A 17,008-nucleotide genomic window follows, 5' to 3' on the forward strand; every position below is an offset into this window, starting at 1 on the left:
GAGCTTGTTTATTTTGCTCTTCGTTATATGACAAAGTATATTAGGGCTCAAGTGGTTAAAATCACATTATGAGCAAAAGATAACATAATAGATATAGTATCTTTTCTCATTAGGTGTTTCCCTTGAACATTCAACAAAGTAATCAAGTCAAAAGAGATACCAGTATCCCAGAAACCCATCCCAGTAGAGATTCCAGAATGTAATAATAATTCATATTTCATTCTGGACAGTTACTTTACTATTATACTATTATACTGACCGGTTGGTTGTTTGCAATTTGAAGCATATGGCAACAGCTTGGCCACAGTGTGAGTTTTGTGAATAAGAGTTTTGCGTTCGATTTTGTAATGCACGCATTTGGGCACAAACAGGCCTCCTGAGCTGGAGCTGAAGAACCCCAAAGGACTTTCAAATGACAACCTCCAAAACCTCCTGACAGACCTGAACAAGAAAGCAAGCATGCGGTGTGGCGAGGTGAGAGCACACGCCACACACACACACACACACACACACACACACACACACACACACACACACACACACACAAGCACACTGACTCGATTCATGGCTCTCATCCCTTGCTAGGTGATGATCTACGAGCTTGCAGACCTTATCCAGACTTTCCTGAGTGAGCACAACAAACCGCCGCCGAGCTCCTTCCACGAGGAGATGCTGAAGAACCAGCGCAGGCATCAGGAGAAGCTGGATCAGGAGGAGAAACAGAAGCTGGACCAACGTCGTAAACAGGAGGAGGACATGGTATGGAAAACAGTAAAACACACATGCACATAAAGTCCCTTTCCCACATGCTGTCCATAATATTGCTGGATAGAAGGAATATTCACAAGTTGGCGTCCTTTATGGAGAAGTGTCGTATGGTGTCTGTTCCCACATTAGATAATACTAATACATTTTATTTATAACACACTTTACATTTTTGTGCAAATCACAAAGTGCTATGGGGTTTAAAAACAAAGGCATATAAATAGCAATACATTTAAGACCCTATATTTAAAAACTAGTTGAAGCATAGAGTAAAAGACTTAAGGGGGGAAAAAGACTAAGCAAAAGCTTTGTTAAAAAAGTATGTTGACATCTGTGCTCATGTGAGCGGTGTCTAAATCACGCATGAAGTCTAGTGCCTATTTTCACCCGGGTGACGATAGTCACACTATTTACTGGTGATTGTTTCTTTTTTTTAAAACCAGACCAACCAAGTTTATGCATTGCAGCCGATGATTGGGATTCTGATACTGTTGCCATACAAACGGTATTACAGCATGTTAATTTGTACATATTGTATAATACAGCATCTAATGTGTGCCTGGGTGCCAGTAGCATTGTTTACTATGGACAGCTTGTCTCTGCCATGCTATATACACCCAGGTGTAATGGCCACATTGGCTATTCCACCCTGGGTGCAAAGAGCATTGTTGGCTGCTGACACCTTGGTGCTAATAGTTCTGCCAATAATATGTTAATGGAACAGAGATCCTCCCCAGGACGCAGTTGGGACAAAGGATTCTATATTCAATTTGTACACTGTCAACTGAGATGATAGTGCGCAAATCACTTTCACTGGCAATTGCGTGTCTTCTGAGTACTCACTGTACTGGCATCTTGTCGGTGTAAATGCCAACTCATGAAAGTCGTTTTGTAGTATATTTGATGCATATATAAATACAGGTATATATTTTCACCATATCTTTTGGTTACACCAACATTGTTTGATTGAGTACTCATTATTACTACGAGTAAGACGAGGTCGCGTGCACGCATCCGCCTGGGTGACGGCAGACTGCGGGGTGAGCGCTGGCCCTTTGGCATTGGGGGGGGGGCGTCAGATCAACATGGAATGAATTCTGTACTGGCCATATATGGAGTGTGTCTTGAGTGTACCGGGTTTCATGAGGTCAGATCAACATATGGAATGTCAGAACAGGTCAGCTCCATATATGGAGATCTAAAGCCCAAACCACACCAAAGGGTCGGGTCGGGACAAAACGTTTTTTAAGATAAACAACACCAATGCAAGTCATTGCTGCCGGGCGCAGCCGCGAAATAATCGCAGTTTCCATTTAGGTAAGCCTACTGCGGGTGAAGATTTAAGTACCGTGAATGAAACAAGGTTGGGACTTGGGAGTGGTAAAATGTACGGAATGGATACCGGTACTTCGAGAAAGCAACACCCTCTCCTGTATCAACATTAGGCCAATATGGAACAACACCACTGGCGTTTAGTGCATGTGGGAAAAGGGCCTAGTCGCCTACACACACATCATGCAGTTGTATTGTCTGTCCTGTTCAATCATTCATTGTTTCTGTAGTTTTCATAATGTAACAAATGATGATATTCATCCATATTCATATTTATGACCTTTCGTACCAGTATCTATAGTTTCATCCTCCATTTGTTATTTGTATAAACAACTGAAACAATATCTTCATATTTATCTATATTAATATTTATGCTTTAACAGTACAGTGCCAGCCTCGCTAAGTCAAAATCCTTGTAAATGAAAGCATATTTTTGGCGATTCTGATCCTCTTAGGAAAAAGAAATCATGGCTGAAATCCAAAGAAGAGAGGATGAAAAACGAGAAGGGAGGAGGCGGAAGGAGATTGCCAAACTGGTGCCTGAGATTAACTCTCATTCTCCCATGAATATTAGACTTGTTTCTGACTCTCAGATAAATTAAAAGTAATACAATTCAAACTGCACATAATTTAGTTTACAAATTAAACGGTGTACAGTAACATTCCCATGATGTGACTTTGCCATCAAAGGAACGTCTTGAGAGCCTGGAGCAGTGGTCCCCCACCAGCTCTGTGGTAGCAATGAGCCCGCCCCAATCAGACACACCTCCTTGTGAACTGACGGACCAGAAGAGAGGAGGCAGTGGTCGGCGACGGACCATGTCTTCCACCCGTCACAGGTACAGAATAGTACAAACCCCAACATGGAACAAAAATGACACTATAAAACGGACACTTTCTGGCATCTGGGTGGCACAGGGGTAAAGCTCTCGTCCACCATTGAGACTGGGGCTTGATACCTCTGTGGTGCCTCCAGCTTGGACAGGTGCTCCAACAAACGCTTTCAGTGAAATCCTCAAAAAAGATGACCCAAAGTAAAATACTGTTTATCACCTAAAACAACCCTGTGTTTCACCTAACACAATAGTGTTTTACATACTCCAATGCATGTTTTACAAACACGTGTTAATGCTTTGGGTTGTTTCTGTTTGAATCAGGCGTGACACGTTCAACGAGGACAACCATCGTTCTCAAGAACTTCTCCACTTCTGTAACGGCACAGTCGGGGAGCTTGTCGTCCACAGAGGGAAATGCATAGGTATTGATTTCAAACACTTTTATGTTATTCGCTTCATGCTTTATTTTACCAAGATAGTTTCAGACATGCAACACAACAATAAGAATCATCAGGATTTGTAACAGACATTCAGTACAAAGCTGAGTAAAAAATTCATTAAATACATAGATATCCTAACAAATTTTGCATCAAAAAGTTTCATTTTCGATTTATTATTATGTTTATTATTTAAACGGAAGAGGAAAAAAAAGATCAATGTTTGTTTATTGGGGAAAATATTTCGGTCCTGAGACCTTCATCAGGTTGTCTTATGGATTATCCATAAGACAGTACGATAGTATTGTATATTTACTTGATGATTGGTTGAGAGAGATAATGTATTATACATGTTTGTTGCGTCCCTGAAGACGACCTTACAAGGTCGAAAACGTTGGTTTCCTCTTTTTAAGTGGTGCAACCACTTCCTTAGTAGCTTTGTGTGTGCCTGGGTGAGTGGCTGGCTGTCTGTGTCTAAGCACGGAAATTGCATTTGGTTGGTTTTCAAAACCAAGTGTCACTGTTGTGCAGCCTGGATAAGGAAATGAAGATACTCGCACACTGTGGGCTCCGATGCTAGTGAAGTGCCTTTATTTGCACAACAAAGTTGACTTTGACGTTTCGAGCGCAATGCTCTTCCTCAGACTAACAGTGCAGCCTAACACACACATACATATTAACTGTATATATGATGATTTCAGGTGTATCAGTACAGTACAGTACAGTACAGTACAGTACAGTACAGTACAGTACAGTACTCTTTTTAAGTGATGCAACCACTTCCTTAAGTAGCTTTGTGTGGGGCTCGCCGGAACAGGCCCGCCCCCTGGGCGTGTTCCTGGGGGTCTGGATGTTCCGGGGACCCCCCGGGGACCCCCACACGGTAACTCTGTCATTTCTCGACCAATTCGGACGCGGGGTGGCTCGCCGGAACCGGGCCGGCACCCTGGGCGTGTTCCTGCGGGTCTGGAAGTTCCGGGGAACCCCACACAGAGTTGCACCACACAGGTGTGATTTTTTGTATTGTGACTATGAGTGGCTATGAGTGGCTATTTTTCTTTATCCTCTATATTTATTTTACAAGGGCAGGAGCACCTCACCAAAACTGGACAAACATTGAACAAACTCCTGTTTGTCCAATGTCTACAATGCATTGTTTGTTGACCACCATGCTGTTTTGTCTGCCCTGCTTTTTGTTTCTGTCTGTGTTCATGTTTCTGGCAGGCGAGAGCGAGAGGCTGGGGCGTAGTGTTTACTACGGGTTTGAGGCCAACTCAGGAGACTTTGCTGTGATTTATGAGTGGTCCCTGCGATGGAACAAGACGATGGGCAAGTTCTTTACCAGCCAAGAGATGGGGAAGATTGAGAACTGCAAGAAACAGGCAAGTAATGAAATATTGCAAGATGCAAAACTGTTACTTATGCCGTTAGTGAGCAGTGTCATTAATCACAATTAGTGATGCACAATGAATCGGTTGCATAATCGGAATAGGCCATATCGGCCATAAAAATACCTCTAGTCACTTCAAGCCAAATCAAATATGTAAAAGCTTAAGTAAAAATAAACTTTCCTTTTTTCTACATTTAATTTGTGTACTCATTCAGTTGTGAACACAGACACTTGGAAAAGAGTATAGGCTATTTATTGATTGATTTCATACTTTATTAACAGGCTTTGGGCCAAGCCCCTAGGGCCTAGATACCTAGAGTCGGTATCGGCTGATATGACCCTGAAAATAATCGGAGATCGGATATCGGTCATAATTTCATAATCGTGCACCCCGCAATATCTTTGTATGGTTTACTCAGGCCAGGAAAAATAATTAATAATTTAAAACATAGGTTTGCTGTTTTCAAAGACCACGTCTTATTAAAATGTTGATTACCATCATTTAGTTAAAGGGGATTTATTTAGTTTGGAGTCTCCCCAGCTCTCCTGCTCTTTAGTAAGCCAAGTCGGGATACCAATTTTATCCGATTTTATGTGGTTAAACTCTTCCACTCTACCTTCTCCGTAGATCCACGGGGCAGAGAGTGAGCTGAACTCCCTGTTGAAGTTGGAACACCCTAACCTGGTGCACTACCAAGCGCTGAGCTCCACAGAGAGGGACGACTGCCTGCAGGTCAGCCTGCTGGTGGAGCACGTAGCCGGGACCAACCTGAGCCAGAGCCTGGCCAGCAACACGTCCGTCCCTCTGGACCGACTCCGTCAGCACGCTGCCCAGCTGCTGGCCGCGCTCGACTACCTCCACTCCAACTCGGTGGTCCACAAACAACTGGGGGCCTCCAGCGTGCTGCTGGACGCGGAGGGCAACGTTCGCCTGACCGACTACAGCCTGTCCAAGAGGCTGTCCGACATCTGCAAGGACGACATCTTTGAGCAAAGCCACGTGCGCTTCTGCGAGGACACGTCGGCGATGCCGACCAAGACGGGCAAAAAGGGAGACGTGTGGAGCCTGGGGCTGATGCTGTTGGCTCTCTGCCAGGGGAAGGAGGTGAAGGAGTACCCTGTGACCGTTTCCAGCAGCCTGCCTGGAGACTTTCAGGACTTCCTCAACAGGTATGGATGGATGTGGATGACGAGGGTTAGGTTGGTAGGGGGGCGGGAGGACGGGCGGGTGCTTGGGCAGTCGGGGCATGTGGGATCGGAACGTAATTCCGAGCATTAGTCCGAAATGCGGGAACAACAGTCGGACTATCGCTCGAACATGTGCTGCTCCCGTGCTTGCGGTTAGGGTTAGGTTAGGGATAGAGGTAGGTTGTCGGTCTAATGACTGTCGGAGTCAAACACGTGTCGGAACTAAGTACTGCACCCTGGGCATGTGGGTCGGTGGATGGATGTGTAGAGGGATGATAAGTCGATGTCACTAATTCAGTGACGCTTCCTCTGTTCCTTTAATGCAGGCTCAGCATTTATTTGCATCGATGCTTTTGCAAATTAGGTCAAATTTGTCTAATATTTAGAAATATTCTATTTATCTATTTTGTATGAGCATTGAGCACCAATGAGTCAAAAAAGAACACGTGCTGATGCATATGCTTCACTACATAATATCAGCAGCCTGTTGACCTTGAATACTAGAATCGAAAAAAGTATTTATTTTATTGGTTTGTTAAAAAAGGATATGTAAAAAATCAGAAAGATATCAAACATGTGTGTCAACCAGAAATACGCCACTTTCAGGCATACCACGTAGCATTACAGTCAGCATTGTCATCAATGATAGCAATCAAGCAAGTGCTGGCAATCAAATGCTTTCAATGAACAGCTAAGTATCTAAGGAATTTTCTACGTGCCAGGTTTAGTCTTTTTTTCATAGATTAGACAAGACATATATATATATTGGATCAATATAAGTAACTTGGATGAACCGAGATGTACAGTATCTAGATTCCATACAGATACTGCAGTGGGGGTGTTCTTTATTGATTTGCCGTTTTGTGTGTGTTTACGGGACAGGTGTGTGTGTTTAAATGATGCCGATCGCTGGACTACCCAGCAGCTCCTAGAACATTCCTTCCTCAACCCTCCACCACCTAAAGCCCTGCCTCAGAGCCAGGAGACCAGTCCAGAAGGTAGCACACACACACACACACACGCACAGTACATATTTGCGTGAAATTTAGGGTAATATTACACCCGATATGTTTAAGTTAAGTAAATATGCAAGAATTGATGGAATGTTTTAACTGATATGAGTACAATTTCTATATCGCCTATGACTACTTTACTTTTATCACAGTCACTAAAATGAAGCTCATTCATATTTGGAATATGTGGAGCTGTGTTCCAAACATCAGCCGGCCGATACTGTCAGGGAGGTGGCTCTGTATCGATTATGACAGTCATTGTCTCCACCAGGCCGAAGGCATGGGGAGAGAGTATGTTTTGCACTCCGTCCGTGTGTGTGTGTGTGTGTGTGTGTGTCCCCGTCCTTCCGTCCGTCTGTTACCAGCTAATCTCCGGCACCGTTAACCCGGTCGATGCCAACGATGAACCTCTGCCCCACATTTTCCAGAACGGCCTGTTATAGCGCCACCATGAGGCAGCTTTTCACATTTTTTACCTAAAACTGCACCGATCTGCGTGAAACTTTGCATGCACACTCCCTAGAGGCCAAGGACAAACCGTTGACCTGCATTTTCCGCATCTGCCTTTTATAGCGCCACCAAGAGGCCGACTTTTGTAAAACACATTTTTTGATATTACTCCTCCAGATTCTGTCCAAAAATCTCACAAATCGTTACACACAATCTCTATGGTCATGTGCTCAAGTCGGATCTGTCCGATATTTCATATTCCATCCTAATTAGCTATAATTAGCTTTCACAGTTTGCAAGATTGCCCCGTTTTGAACAAAAGCCTCAAATCATGAACGCAGCATGCAATTTACGTGAAATCTTTCACACATTTTCTTACTAGGCTGAGGAATGTATCCCACCCTTTTCACATTGGCCTGTTATAGCGCCACCAACAGGTTGATTTTTGCAAAACACATTTTTGGAACAAAATGCCTCAAAAACATGTTTATATTAATCCTAAACATTTTGCCAAACATCTCACACAGTCCTATCCTCCTGGTGGAGACCTGTGCCCAGAAGGGCACTTTTTTAGTTTTGATATGTATTTGGCCGCAGACCCCCATCTAAGAAGACTTTATGTTGGAGACGCCCGAAAGAGAAGCTAATTTTTTACGTCAAAATTTTACCTATACATTTTTCTAAAATGTACAAAGAAATTGCCAAACTACATAAAAACCTTTTCTGGGGACCCACTGGAACCCCACCAATGACCCCTAGGGGTCCCCGAACCCCACTTTGAGAACCTCTGTACTACCTTCATTGTGAAAATAGCTGATCTAGAAGCTCACAATGCATCATATTGTGACGCGATGTGGGCTTGCAGATCTACTGTTTTTGCATAATGTTCGTCCCCAGAATAGGGTCACTAGGGTTGTGAAAGCCACATTAATAACATGCTGAAGCATCATAGTTGGTGGTTTTTGTGTTAAAGTGGTTATAGCTTAAACAGTTTGTACTTCAAGATAAAATGTTTGAGTTTTTAACATTTTCACTAGTAATTACTACTGTAGCAGAAGAACACTGAGCTGCAGTTTCATCAATGAAGTGAAAACAAACGTCATTTTTCACAGATTGAGGCACATATATGTGACCGGGTCTGGCAAATAGGCCCTCATCTCGACCAGAGTAATTTTTCAGTTTTGTACAGATTATTAAAGTACAGAATGTAAGCTTTCATATGATGTATCATTCAATGAAATTGGAAAATATTTGAAGGGGATATGACCATTTTAGAATGATTGTGCCGTTTTACCCAAAGCTGAGAAAATCCCCTTTGAATGTTCACAACATTTCAACACCTATAGCTGGTGTGTCAATGGGAGGGACAATAGGTACTTAACTCCACCCACAATGACCACCTTACCCACCCCCACATTTTAGCTGTCAACAGTGCAACACTAGAAACCGTAGATCAGACAGACCTGCTTTTAATTGCAAAATGTACAGTATAGTAAAACAGTAGAATGTTATGTAACAATTAACCCAGTATTTTTTTATTGAAGTGACACAATCACTGAATTAAAAATAATGACACTCGAAGCTTCATTTTAGGGAAAATAAATAGCAAATCATGCTAGCATTTCTACATGTTAATGGCCATACAATATTGCACATTCCCTGAGACTAAGATAAAACCGAATAAACAGATAATGTCCACAAGTCACAACAATGAAGCAATCTGTGGAGCCTGGTTTCTATTTAGTGTGCAGGGCTTACATCCGGTCTAAAGCCCACCCACTGTATGGCCCTCATTTATCAACCGTGCGTACGCCAAAATATGAGTGTACGCCGAAATTACCGCAATTTTCGGCATTTACGATTTGCGCCAACGTTTGAATTTGAACTTGAGCCAAGACAAAAACCACGTCTGGTCGGGAGCTGTCGTACGCTTTGTCCTCACCTGTTTTTCTGTCGTAGAACAGCGGAGCAGCATTGTTTGACCAGCTGAGAGGCTGTCACAGGCATCGAAACATATGTATTCACTCCTAAAATGTTTATATAAAACTGTATAGGTATGTATATGGGCTAAATGTAAAAAAGGAAAAAAAAGTAAAGGAATACATCAACGATGTGTCTTTGTGTCATATGAAATTAGTAGGAGATTTCCAACTTTACAAGCAAGCAATTAAAATCGCGCATTTAAAAACAATGTTGCAAGTTACTGTAGATGCGTAAGCCATTTAAACAGTGTTTTGCATGATGAGCGCATACATGCGAGGATTTGGGCTGTCTGTTCTGAAATATTTCCATGACGGGACGTTGGAGAGTATAGTGCAGTGCTGCAGCGCGGAGAGTCCCAACATGGGTAGCCTACTGTAGCCTAATCTACAGCAGGCCGATGTCTTTCTGGAGTTACAGTATGTGCAATCTCCTCCTCGTTTAATAAACCCGACGCGTCGCTCGAATGCCAAATGTGCCGTGCAAGCGCAAGTGGGAACGCATCGGAGATAGTATAGGCTAAGCCAGCCTGCAGCCTACCACCACCACCACCACCACTCTCCAGTGCCACATAAGGCTACGGTTTTGGCTGCAATATTCATATAATTGACAGTTGACAGCGAGGCAATTTAAATAGACTGAACGTGCAAACTGCATGGTCAATTGGTCACGGTGTCACGGACGGACCACAGTGATAGAGAGACAGACAGGACAGGAGATGCACCTTGCAAAACAGCAGCGTGTGTGCGCGCCTATTTGTTATATAATTCATGGTTCACAGGTTCAGGTTTTCGTTCAAAACACCGTATACGGAGATGTATAGAGCAGCTGTGTGTCTTTAGTGCAGTTCCAGTGTCATTCCTCCATGCGCGGCCTCCCCTCACAGCTCACAAACACACACACACACACACACACACACACACACACACACACACACACAGTGGCACCGTTACAGAGACAACAGACAAGACGACTCATATAGCTTTTCCACGTGTTTCTGTTGTTATCCAGTTTACCAAAATTAAATCCACAACAGCGCTATTGTGAAGAAGACCCTTGCGCAGCGCGAGGCAATTAACCCCAGCTGCAAACGATCCGGACTTTGATTGTGTGATTATAATATATATAAATCCTTTTGGGCCAAATAACCATTCAACCATGCAAGATTGGCATGTCAATGCCGCAACACGTGTTCGGGTGTCAATCAAATCAACTGCGTCAGACATCTCCCGCAGCCCGCTGTTAAAAAAAGAAATAAAAAAGCGAACGGATTTCACATCATTTCAGATCAAGACAAGTTGTGTTGAGCGTCTTTTTCCTGCGATCCCATTGATGTCACAACAGACAACATTTATAGGTGGGTCTGGTTTGGAGTAGCCTAATTTAAAACATTGTCCGACTTTGTTTTGAGAGAATATTAATACCTCGCGCTATTGTAACAGCCAGGTGCATCGTGCATTGCTCAGACCGTCAGAGAGAGAGAGAGAAAGATTAGGCTAAACGTGTAGCCTATGGATAAGGGCGCATCGTAGGTAACAGGTTTCAACTTTGTATTGATGTCTGTCAGCGAGAGACGAGAAGAGAAAGGGAGAGAGAGAGAGAGAGAGAGAGAGAGAGAGAGAGAGCGAGAGAGAGAGAGAGAGACATTAGGCTGTAGCCTATGGATAAGGGCGCATCGTAACGGTTTCAACTTTGTATTGATGTCTGTCAGCGAGAGAAGAGAAAGGGGGAGAGGGAGGGAGAGAGAGAGAGAGAGAGAGAGCTGTATACAGACAGGACGGACAGAACTGTTTTTACTATAAGAAAAAGTCCTTCTGCACACCTACAATGGACAGGTGCGTCGGATAACTGGAACTGAGAAGTAGAGAAAAAAAGAATCCCGCACACTGTCTCACTTGGAATCGCAATGGCAACCATTCTCACTCCAATGAAATGCCCGCTCAGCAGCGCATCGCATGAAACAAACACCACCATTCAAAAACGTCCCCTCATCATGGAACCTAAAATCTTAAACATATTAAACAAATTCCAAGTTAACTGATAGATTTAATATATGATGAATTGAAAGGTTCAACTTCCAGCCGCTCCACACCACGCAGCAACTGCGCGCCTCCCCAGTCCCCAAGCCATGAGTTAACATTATTGCTTGATTGATTGATTTAAGTTTGTATTAACAGTTTACAGTACATTTGCACAACTCAATACAAAAACTGTTAACTGTTACTCTGTGAGTGGACGACACCATAAAGCATTACACTTGTTTACAAGAGGGTCCACCTTGTTCAATTCATCATAACATTTTGTACACTATACACTTCTATAAAGCCAAAAACAGGAAATCATCATAAAAGGGGGAAAAACATATACAGTGAGGGGGAAAAGGGGTGGGTGGGGGTGGGTGGAGTCAAGGGATTTACATGTCTTAATGACAGTTGGTAGGGCGTTCCACATTTTTGTGGCATAGGAGTGAAATTAATTTAGGTGGACCCTCTTGTAAACAAGTGTAATGCTTTATTGGGTCGTCCACTCGCAGTTAACAGTCTTTGTATTGAGTTGTGCTTGAAATGTAGGCTACTGTAATTCTGCAAACTGTTAATAAATAGTTCAATCAATCAATCAATCAATACTTGTTTGTGCCGAATCTGGGTTGCACATGGTTTGTTGAACTCCCTCTGGTGTTGCTGGCATATGATTAGACTGACTGAGCCTCACTGTTTATTATGATACACTTTATTTCATATCAACCATATGCACTTAGGCCTAGAACCTAGGGTTAGAACTAGGGTTAGGTTTAAAAAAAAATATATATTTTTTTTTTTATTTTTTTATTTTATTCTACCGCGGTAACGAACCCGATACCGCGGTATGCGTTGTATACCGGCGGTATGGCGATATTGCGGTTATTGCACCCAGCCCTACAGGGTAGTCCTACAGCTTTATTTAATTCATGCAGGTTTATTTATTTAAGATACAACAAGTTGCGTGTGCGTGCGTGCGTCTGTGTGTGTGTATGGGAGGGGGGCAGGGGCAGCAAGGCAACTTAGGCAAGCGAGTGAAACTTTTTTTCTTCCTGTAACCATGGTTTCCAGGTCGTATTGCAGTTGTTCATGTCGCACAAACGAGGGCGAGGCTAGATTTTATAGGGCATGCCAGATTGATTTCAGCCGTCACATTTATTACTGCTAGGAATGAAATTAGGAAGGAACAGCTGTCTGCGATCACTTTGTAAATGCCGACCCGACGTGGGTGTACTACGAATCCTACACTCGAATTTGGGGCAGATTTTACACTCGATTGATAAATGAGGGCCTATGTGCTGATTTCCATACACATACATACACGATCCGTATCCTCCCCTCACCGGATGTTGATTTAACAGTGCTAACTAGCAGTGCTGACGGCCGTATGTGAACGATGTATTCAATCATTTACACAATGAACAGAAACTATTATACCATGCTCCAGTGTCAGTCTTCTTCAGCTGGATTACTTCACTTTGAAGCTGGTTCTTCTGCTTCAGTTCGTCATTGTCAGACTTTAGCAGGTTGTTCTCCTGCATCAGGTTGTTGATGAGCTGGGTAATATTCAGGGTCAGGGTATCGTTGTTGGACTTAAGCGTGTTATAATGATGCACCAGGGTGTCGTTGTTGGACTTCAGCGTGTTATAATGATGCACCAGGGTGTCGTTGGTCATGCTGTTACTGGCTGAACGATCTGCAAGGACAGAAATGGACGATAAAGACAGTTGCTATACTGTTCATGATGAGGTCAATCATCTGTGTGGAAATTTTGATTTGAGAAGAAGAAAAAACTCAATGGTGTTGTTATTATTTACTTGCATTAAATTGTCAACACTACTTTATTCATCATACTTTTCAGATGCATCCAATCATACAGGCAAAAATAAACTTAAATTAAAAAGAAAAACAAAAGTTAATACTGTGGTGGCCTTAATACTTGTCGCATCTACAAAATGTCAGGCAACAAACTCCCTGAGTGAGTGATGTGGTAGTTTAGTGACATGCAATACTCACAGTGCACAGCCTGGGCTATGATCACACCCAGCTGAATAAGACACAGCATCCCCAGACACACAGCGACAACTCTGAAAGGCCTTCTCTCTGTTTTAGAGCGCTGTCCTGAAACAGAAAGTACAGCTAAGTGTGCAGCGACAGAGAGAGAGAGAGAGAGAGAGAGAATTGAAAGCTCTGCTACACTATAACTGAACAGCTGTCTAAATCAGGGGTTCTCAACCCATGGGTCGCGACCCCTAGGGGGGGTTTTTGCAACTGAATGGCAGTCAGTTTGAATTGGGGGGGGGGGGGGCAAAGCATTTCCGGGGGTCCCCAGCCAAATACGTTGAGAACCCCTGGTCTAAATCATCATTATAGTGAAGGATATGCACTTGTTACGTTTTGTGCTTTAAGAAATTCTGAATCAAATATGAATAATCTTCTATTGAAGGACAGACAGTTAATTGCTACATGTATTTATTTAGTTTTTTTTTACATTTTAAACATTTCAGAAAACAATGTCAAAAGAACCTCCGCTCATCGGCTGAAAAAACTTAAGAGAGGTGCTGGAGCCACAAAGGGAACGTGAAAAAAATACATTGTGCACAGATCTGAGTGTGCACTGTGGGGAGCTTCCCTTAATTTTTTTTACATTTCAAACATTGAAATCACATTGACAACTCACCCTGAGTCTGTCTTCCTGCTGTGTTGTCCCTCACCATCATGTCCCCCTGTGGTCCAGGGACAAAGTCGTCCACACTCTGGTAGATGTCCACCACCATCTCTACACTGTCCTCAGCAGGGTCCCCTCTCTGTCCTCTGTCTCTATCTCTCTTTCTCACCTTCTTTGTCATGTCTGGCTCGGCATAAATATCTGTAGACATCTTGAAAAGTAACTGCTTTTGATTACAGATAATAACTATGTTGTATTTGTCGCTCCTGTATGTGTCATTGTCATATCAAAATCATTGCATGAACTATATAACCATAATTATACTGGCTTAGCAAAATGTGACCATGTCAGCCTGTGGCTGGTTTGGCACAATGCTTCAGCGTTAAGGATGTACAAAACCTAAATTCTCACGCACGCACGCACGCACGCACGCACGCACGCACGCACGCACGCAGACAAACTACATTTTAACATAAGGGGAAGAGATAAAGTGTTGGTCATAGTCCCTCCCCCTAGCCCCCACACACACACACACACACACGCAAAAACACGCACGCACTCACAGAAACTCGCACGCACGCACACACACACACACGCGCACACATGCATTGCAATGTATAGGCGCCACAGAGAGCCAACCTACATGACGCATGCACGTTGAGTGACAGTGCACACACTCTAGTTCTGCAGTCTATTTGCTGCATTCAGAGCAACCAAACACTCCGCATAATGTGCTTAACTGAGGAGTATTGAGTATGAGTATTAGGTTTTATCAGCCAAATTAAGGCATAGCCTACTGTATTACGGTACATTGTGATGATGCCTCTTCATAGAATTTGATTCTATGGGCCCTTTTTAGGTTAATCTAAAGTGGGCAGAAAGCCTGCCCACTTTTATAGACCCCATCAGTCAACAATATGACACCCATCTTATTGTCTCCACCAGGCCGAAGGCATGGGGAGAGAGTATGTTTTGCACTCCGTACGTGTGTGTGTGTGTGTGTGTGTGTGTGTGTGTGTGTGTGTGTGTGTGTGTCCGTCCTTCCGTCCGTCTGTGTACAGCTAATCTCCGGCACCGTTAACCCGGTCGATGCCAAACTTTGCACACACACTCCCTGGATGCCAACGATGAACCTCTGCCCCGCATTTTCCAGAACGGCCTGTTATAGCGCCACCATGAGGCAGCTTTTCACATTTTTTACCTAAAACTGCACCGATCTGCATGAAACGTTGCATGCACACTCCCTAGAGGCCAAGGACAAACCTTTGACCTGCATTTTCCGCATCTGCCTTTTATAGCGCCACCAGGAGGCCGACTTTTGTAAAATTTGTAAAACATTTTTTTATATTACTCCTCCAGATTCTGTCCAAAAATCTCACAAATGGTTACACAGTATCTCTATGGTCATGTGCTCAAGTCGGATCTGTCCGATATTTCATATTCCATCCTAATTGGCTATAATTGGCTTTCACAGTTTGCAAGATTGACCCGTTTTGAACAAAAGCCTCAAATCATGAACGCAGCATGCAATTTACGTGAAATCTTTCACACATTTTCTTACTAGGCTGAGGAATATGTCCCACCCTTTTCACATTGGCCTGTTATAGCGCCACCAACAGGTTGATTTTTGCAAAACACATTTTTGGAACAAAATGCCTCAAATCATCCAATAAGCCTATCTCACAGAATTTCCCCGCCCCCCTAAATACGGCCCCTTTCGGGGTTAGTGGTGATTGCGTGACGTCACTCCATAGACGCTACATGTTAACAGAGGTAATTTAAGAAGTCTACAACTTTTGTTTTCTCAAGGTAAGGTTTGTTCTATCTGTTCGAGCTGATTTACCATCTTGTTTGCTTCATAATAATATTGGTCTGTCACATTTTTACATTAGAAAATGTACTTAGATTCTCCAGAGAAAAAAACGTGTAAATGCTCATGTTAAAGACACCACTATTTACCGGAAGTGGGCGTGGAAAGCAGGCTGTGAGATAGGCCTATTGCCATCAAAGGCAAACATGTTTATATTACTCCTAAACATTTTGCCAAACATCTCACACAGTCCTATCCTCCTGGTGGAGACCTGTGCCCAGAAGGGCACTTTTTCTAGTTCACATTTGATACGGTATGTTTCTGGAGAAAATGTAATTTATTCTGTGGCGGTAATGGTAGAGTTGTCTCCCCGTCGGTTGATGCTTCACATCCATATGGTAGTAGTATGTCAGACTTCGGTACTCTATACTCTCCGAATGCTGAGGAGTCAATCTGTCATTTGATAGTCTTTGCACTCTGGGAAACACTGAGGTACAACCAGAACCTACTGTAAAAGTGGGTCGGGACCATAGAGTATATAAAAGGATAGAGACTGAACTGGCGCGAAGCTCCGCCCCCCCAGCTATTCATGTCAGTGGAAGTTGCTCAGTGGCGTTTTGAAGCACCCGGAAGACTGCCGGAAGTACCGTCTCAGAACGTCTACTTCCGCATTTGACCACCAAATTTTGGTGGTCAAATGCGGAAGTGCAACCGAGCGCTCAATGTTAAAGCCCAGCTGCACGGGGTTTCCCGGTCATGAATCCACGGGTCCGCCTGTAGTCCCTCCTCCTACCACTAGGGCCCAGAGCTTCAACGTTGAATAGCCTCACTGGCCCCTTGGTCGGGACCCTGGAAGACATAACATTTAGTTAAATGGTTTGGGAACCACTGGTTCTACCTGACAGGTTCAGTGGATTCTGTTTGTATCAAATTTTGAAATTTTAATCAGCATATCATGGTCCAAATGTATAGAATTATGTAACTTTTGTAATCACAAACCAATTCACGGGAAAATAGTAAATCTAAATTCTCACAATGTGGTTAATGCGATGTTGTCATTCTGTGGGACTAACATTTGGTTTTAATAGACTGATGATTCACACGCATACACTTGGTAGATA

General features: G+C 43.3%; 1 protein-coding gene across 1 annotated transcript in view; it reads left to right on the forward strand.

Moving 5' to 3' along the window:
• The window catches only part of eif2ak4 (eukaryotic translation initiation factor 2 alpha kinase 4), a 69,809-nt gene that overhangs the window by 1,211 nt on the left and 51,590 nt on the right, over positions 1–17,008 (forward strand). Inside the window, exons 3-10 of the mRNA XM_079528753.1 lie at positions 372–474; positions 586–759; positions 2,553–2,633; positions 2,788–2,936; positions 3,255–3,355; positions 4,595–4,752; positions 5,389–5,930; positions 6,831–6,946. Of these exons, the coding sequence (XP_079384879.1) occupies positions 372–474; positions 586–759; positions 2,553–2,633; positions 2,788–2,936; positions 3,255–3,355; positions 4,595–4,752; positions 5,389–5,930; positions 6,831–6,946 (1,424 nt within the window). The remainder of the gene's footprint in view (positions 1–371; positions 475–585; positions 760–2,552; positions 2,634–2,787; positions 2,937–3,254; positions 3,356–4,594; positions 4,753–5,388; positions 5,931–6,830; positions 6,947–17,008) is intronic.

Source organism: Electrona antarctica, assembly GCF_951216825.1.
Source record: "Electrona antarctica genome assembly, chromosome: 18".
Classification (NCBI taxonomy): Eukaryota; Metazoa; Chordata; class Actinopteri; order Myctophiformes; family Myctophidae; genus Electrona; species Electrona antarctica.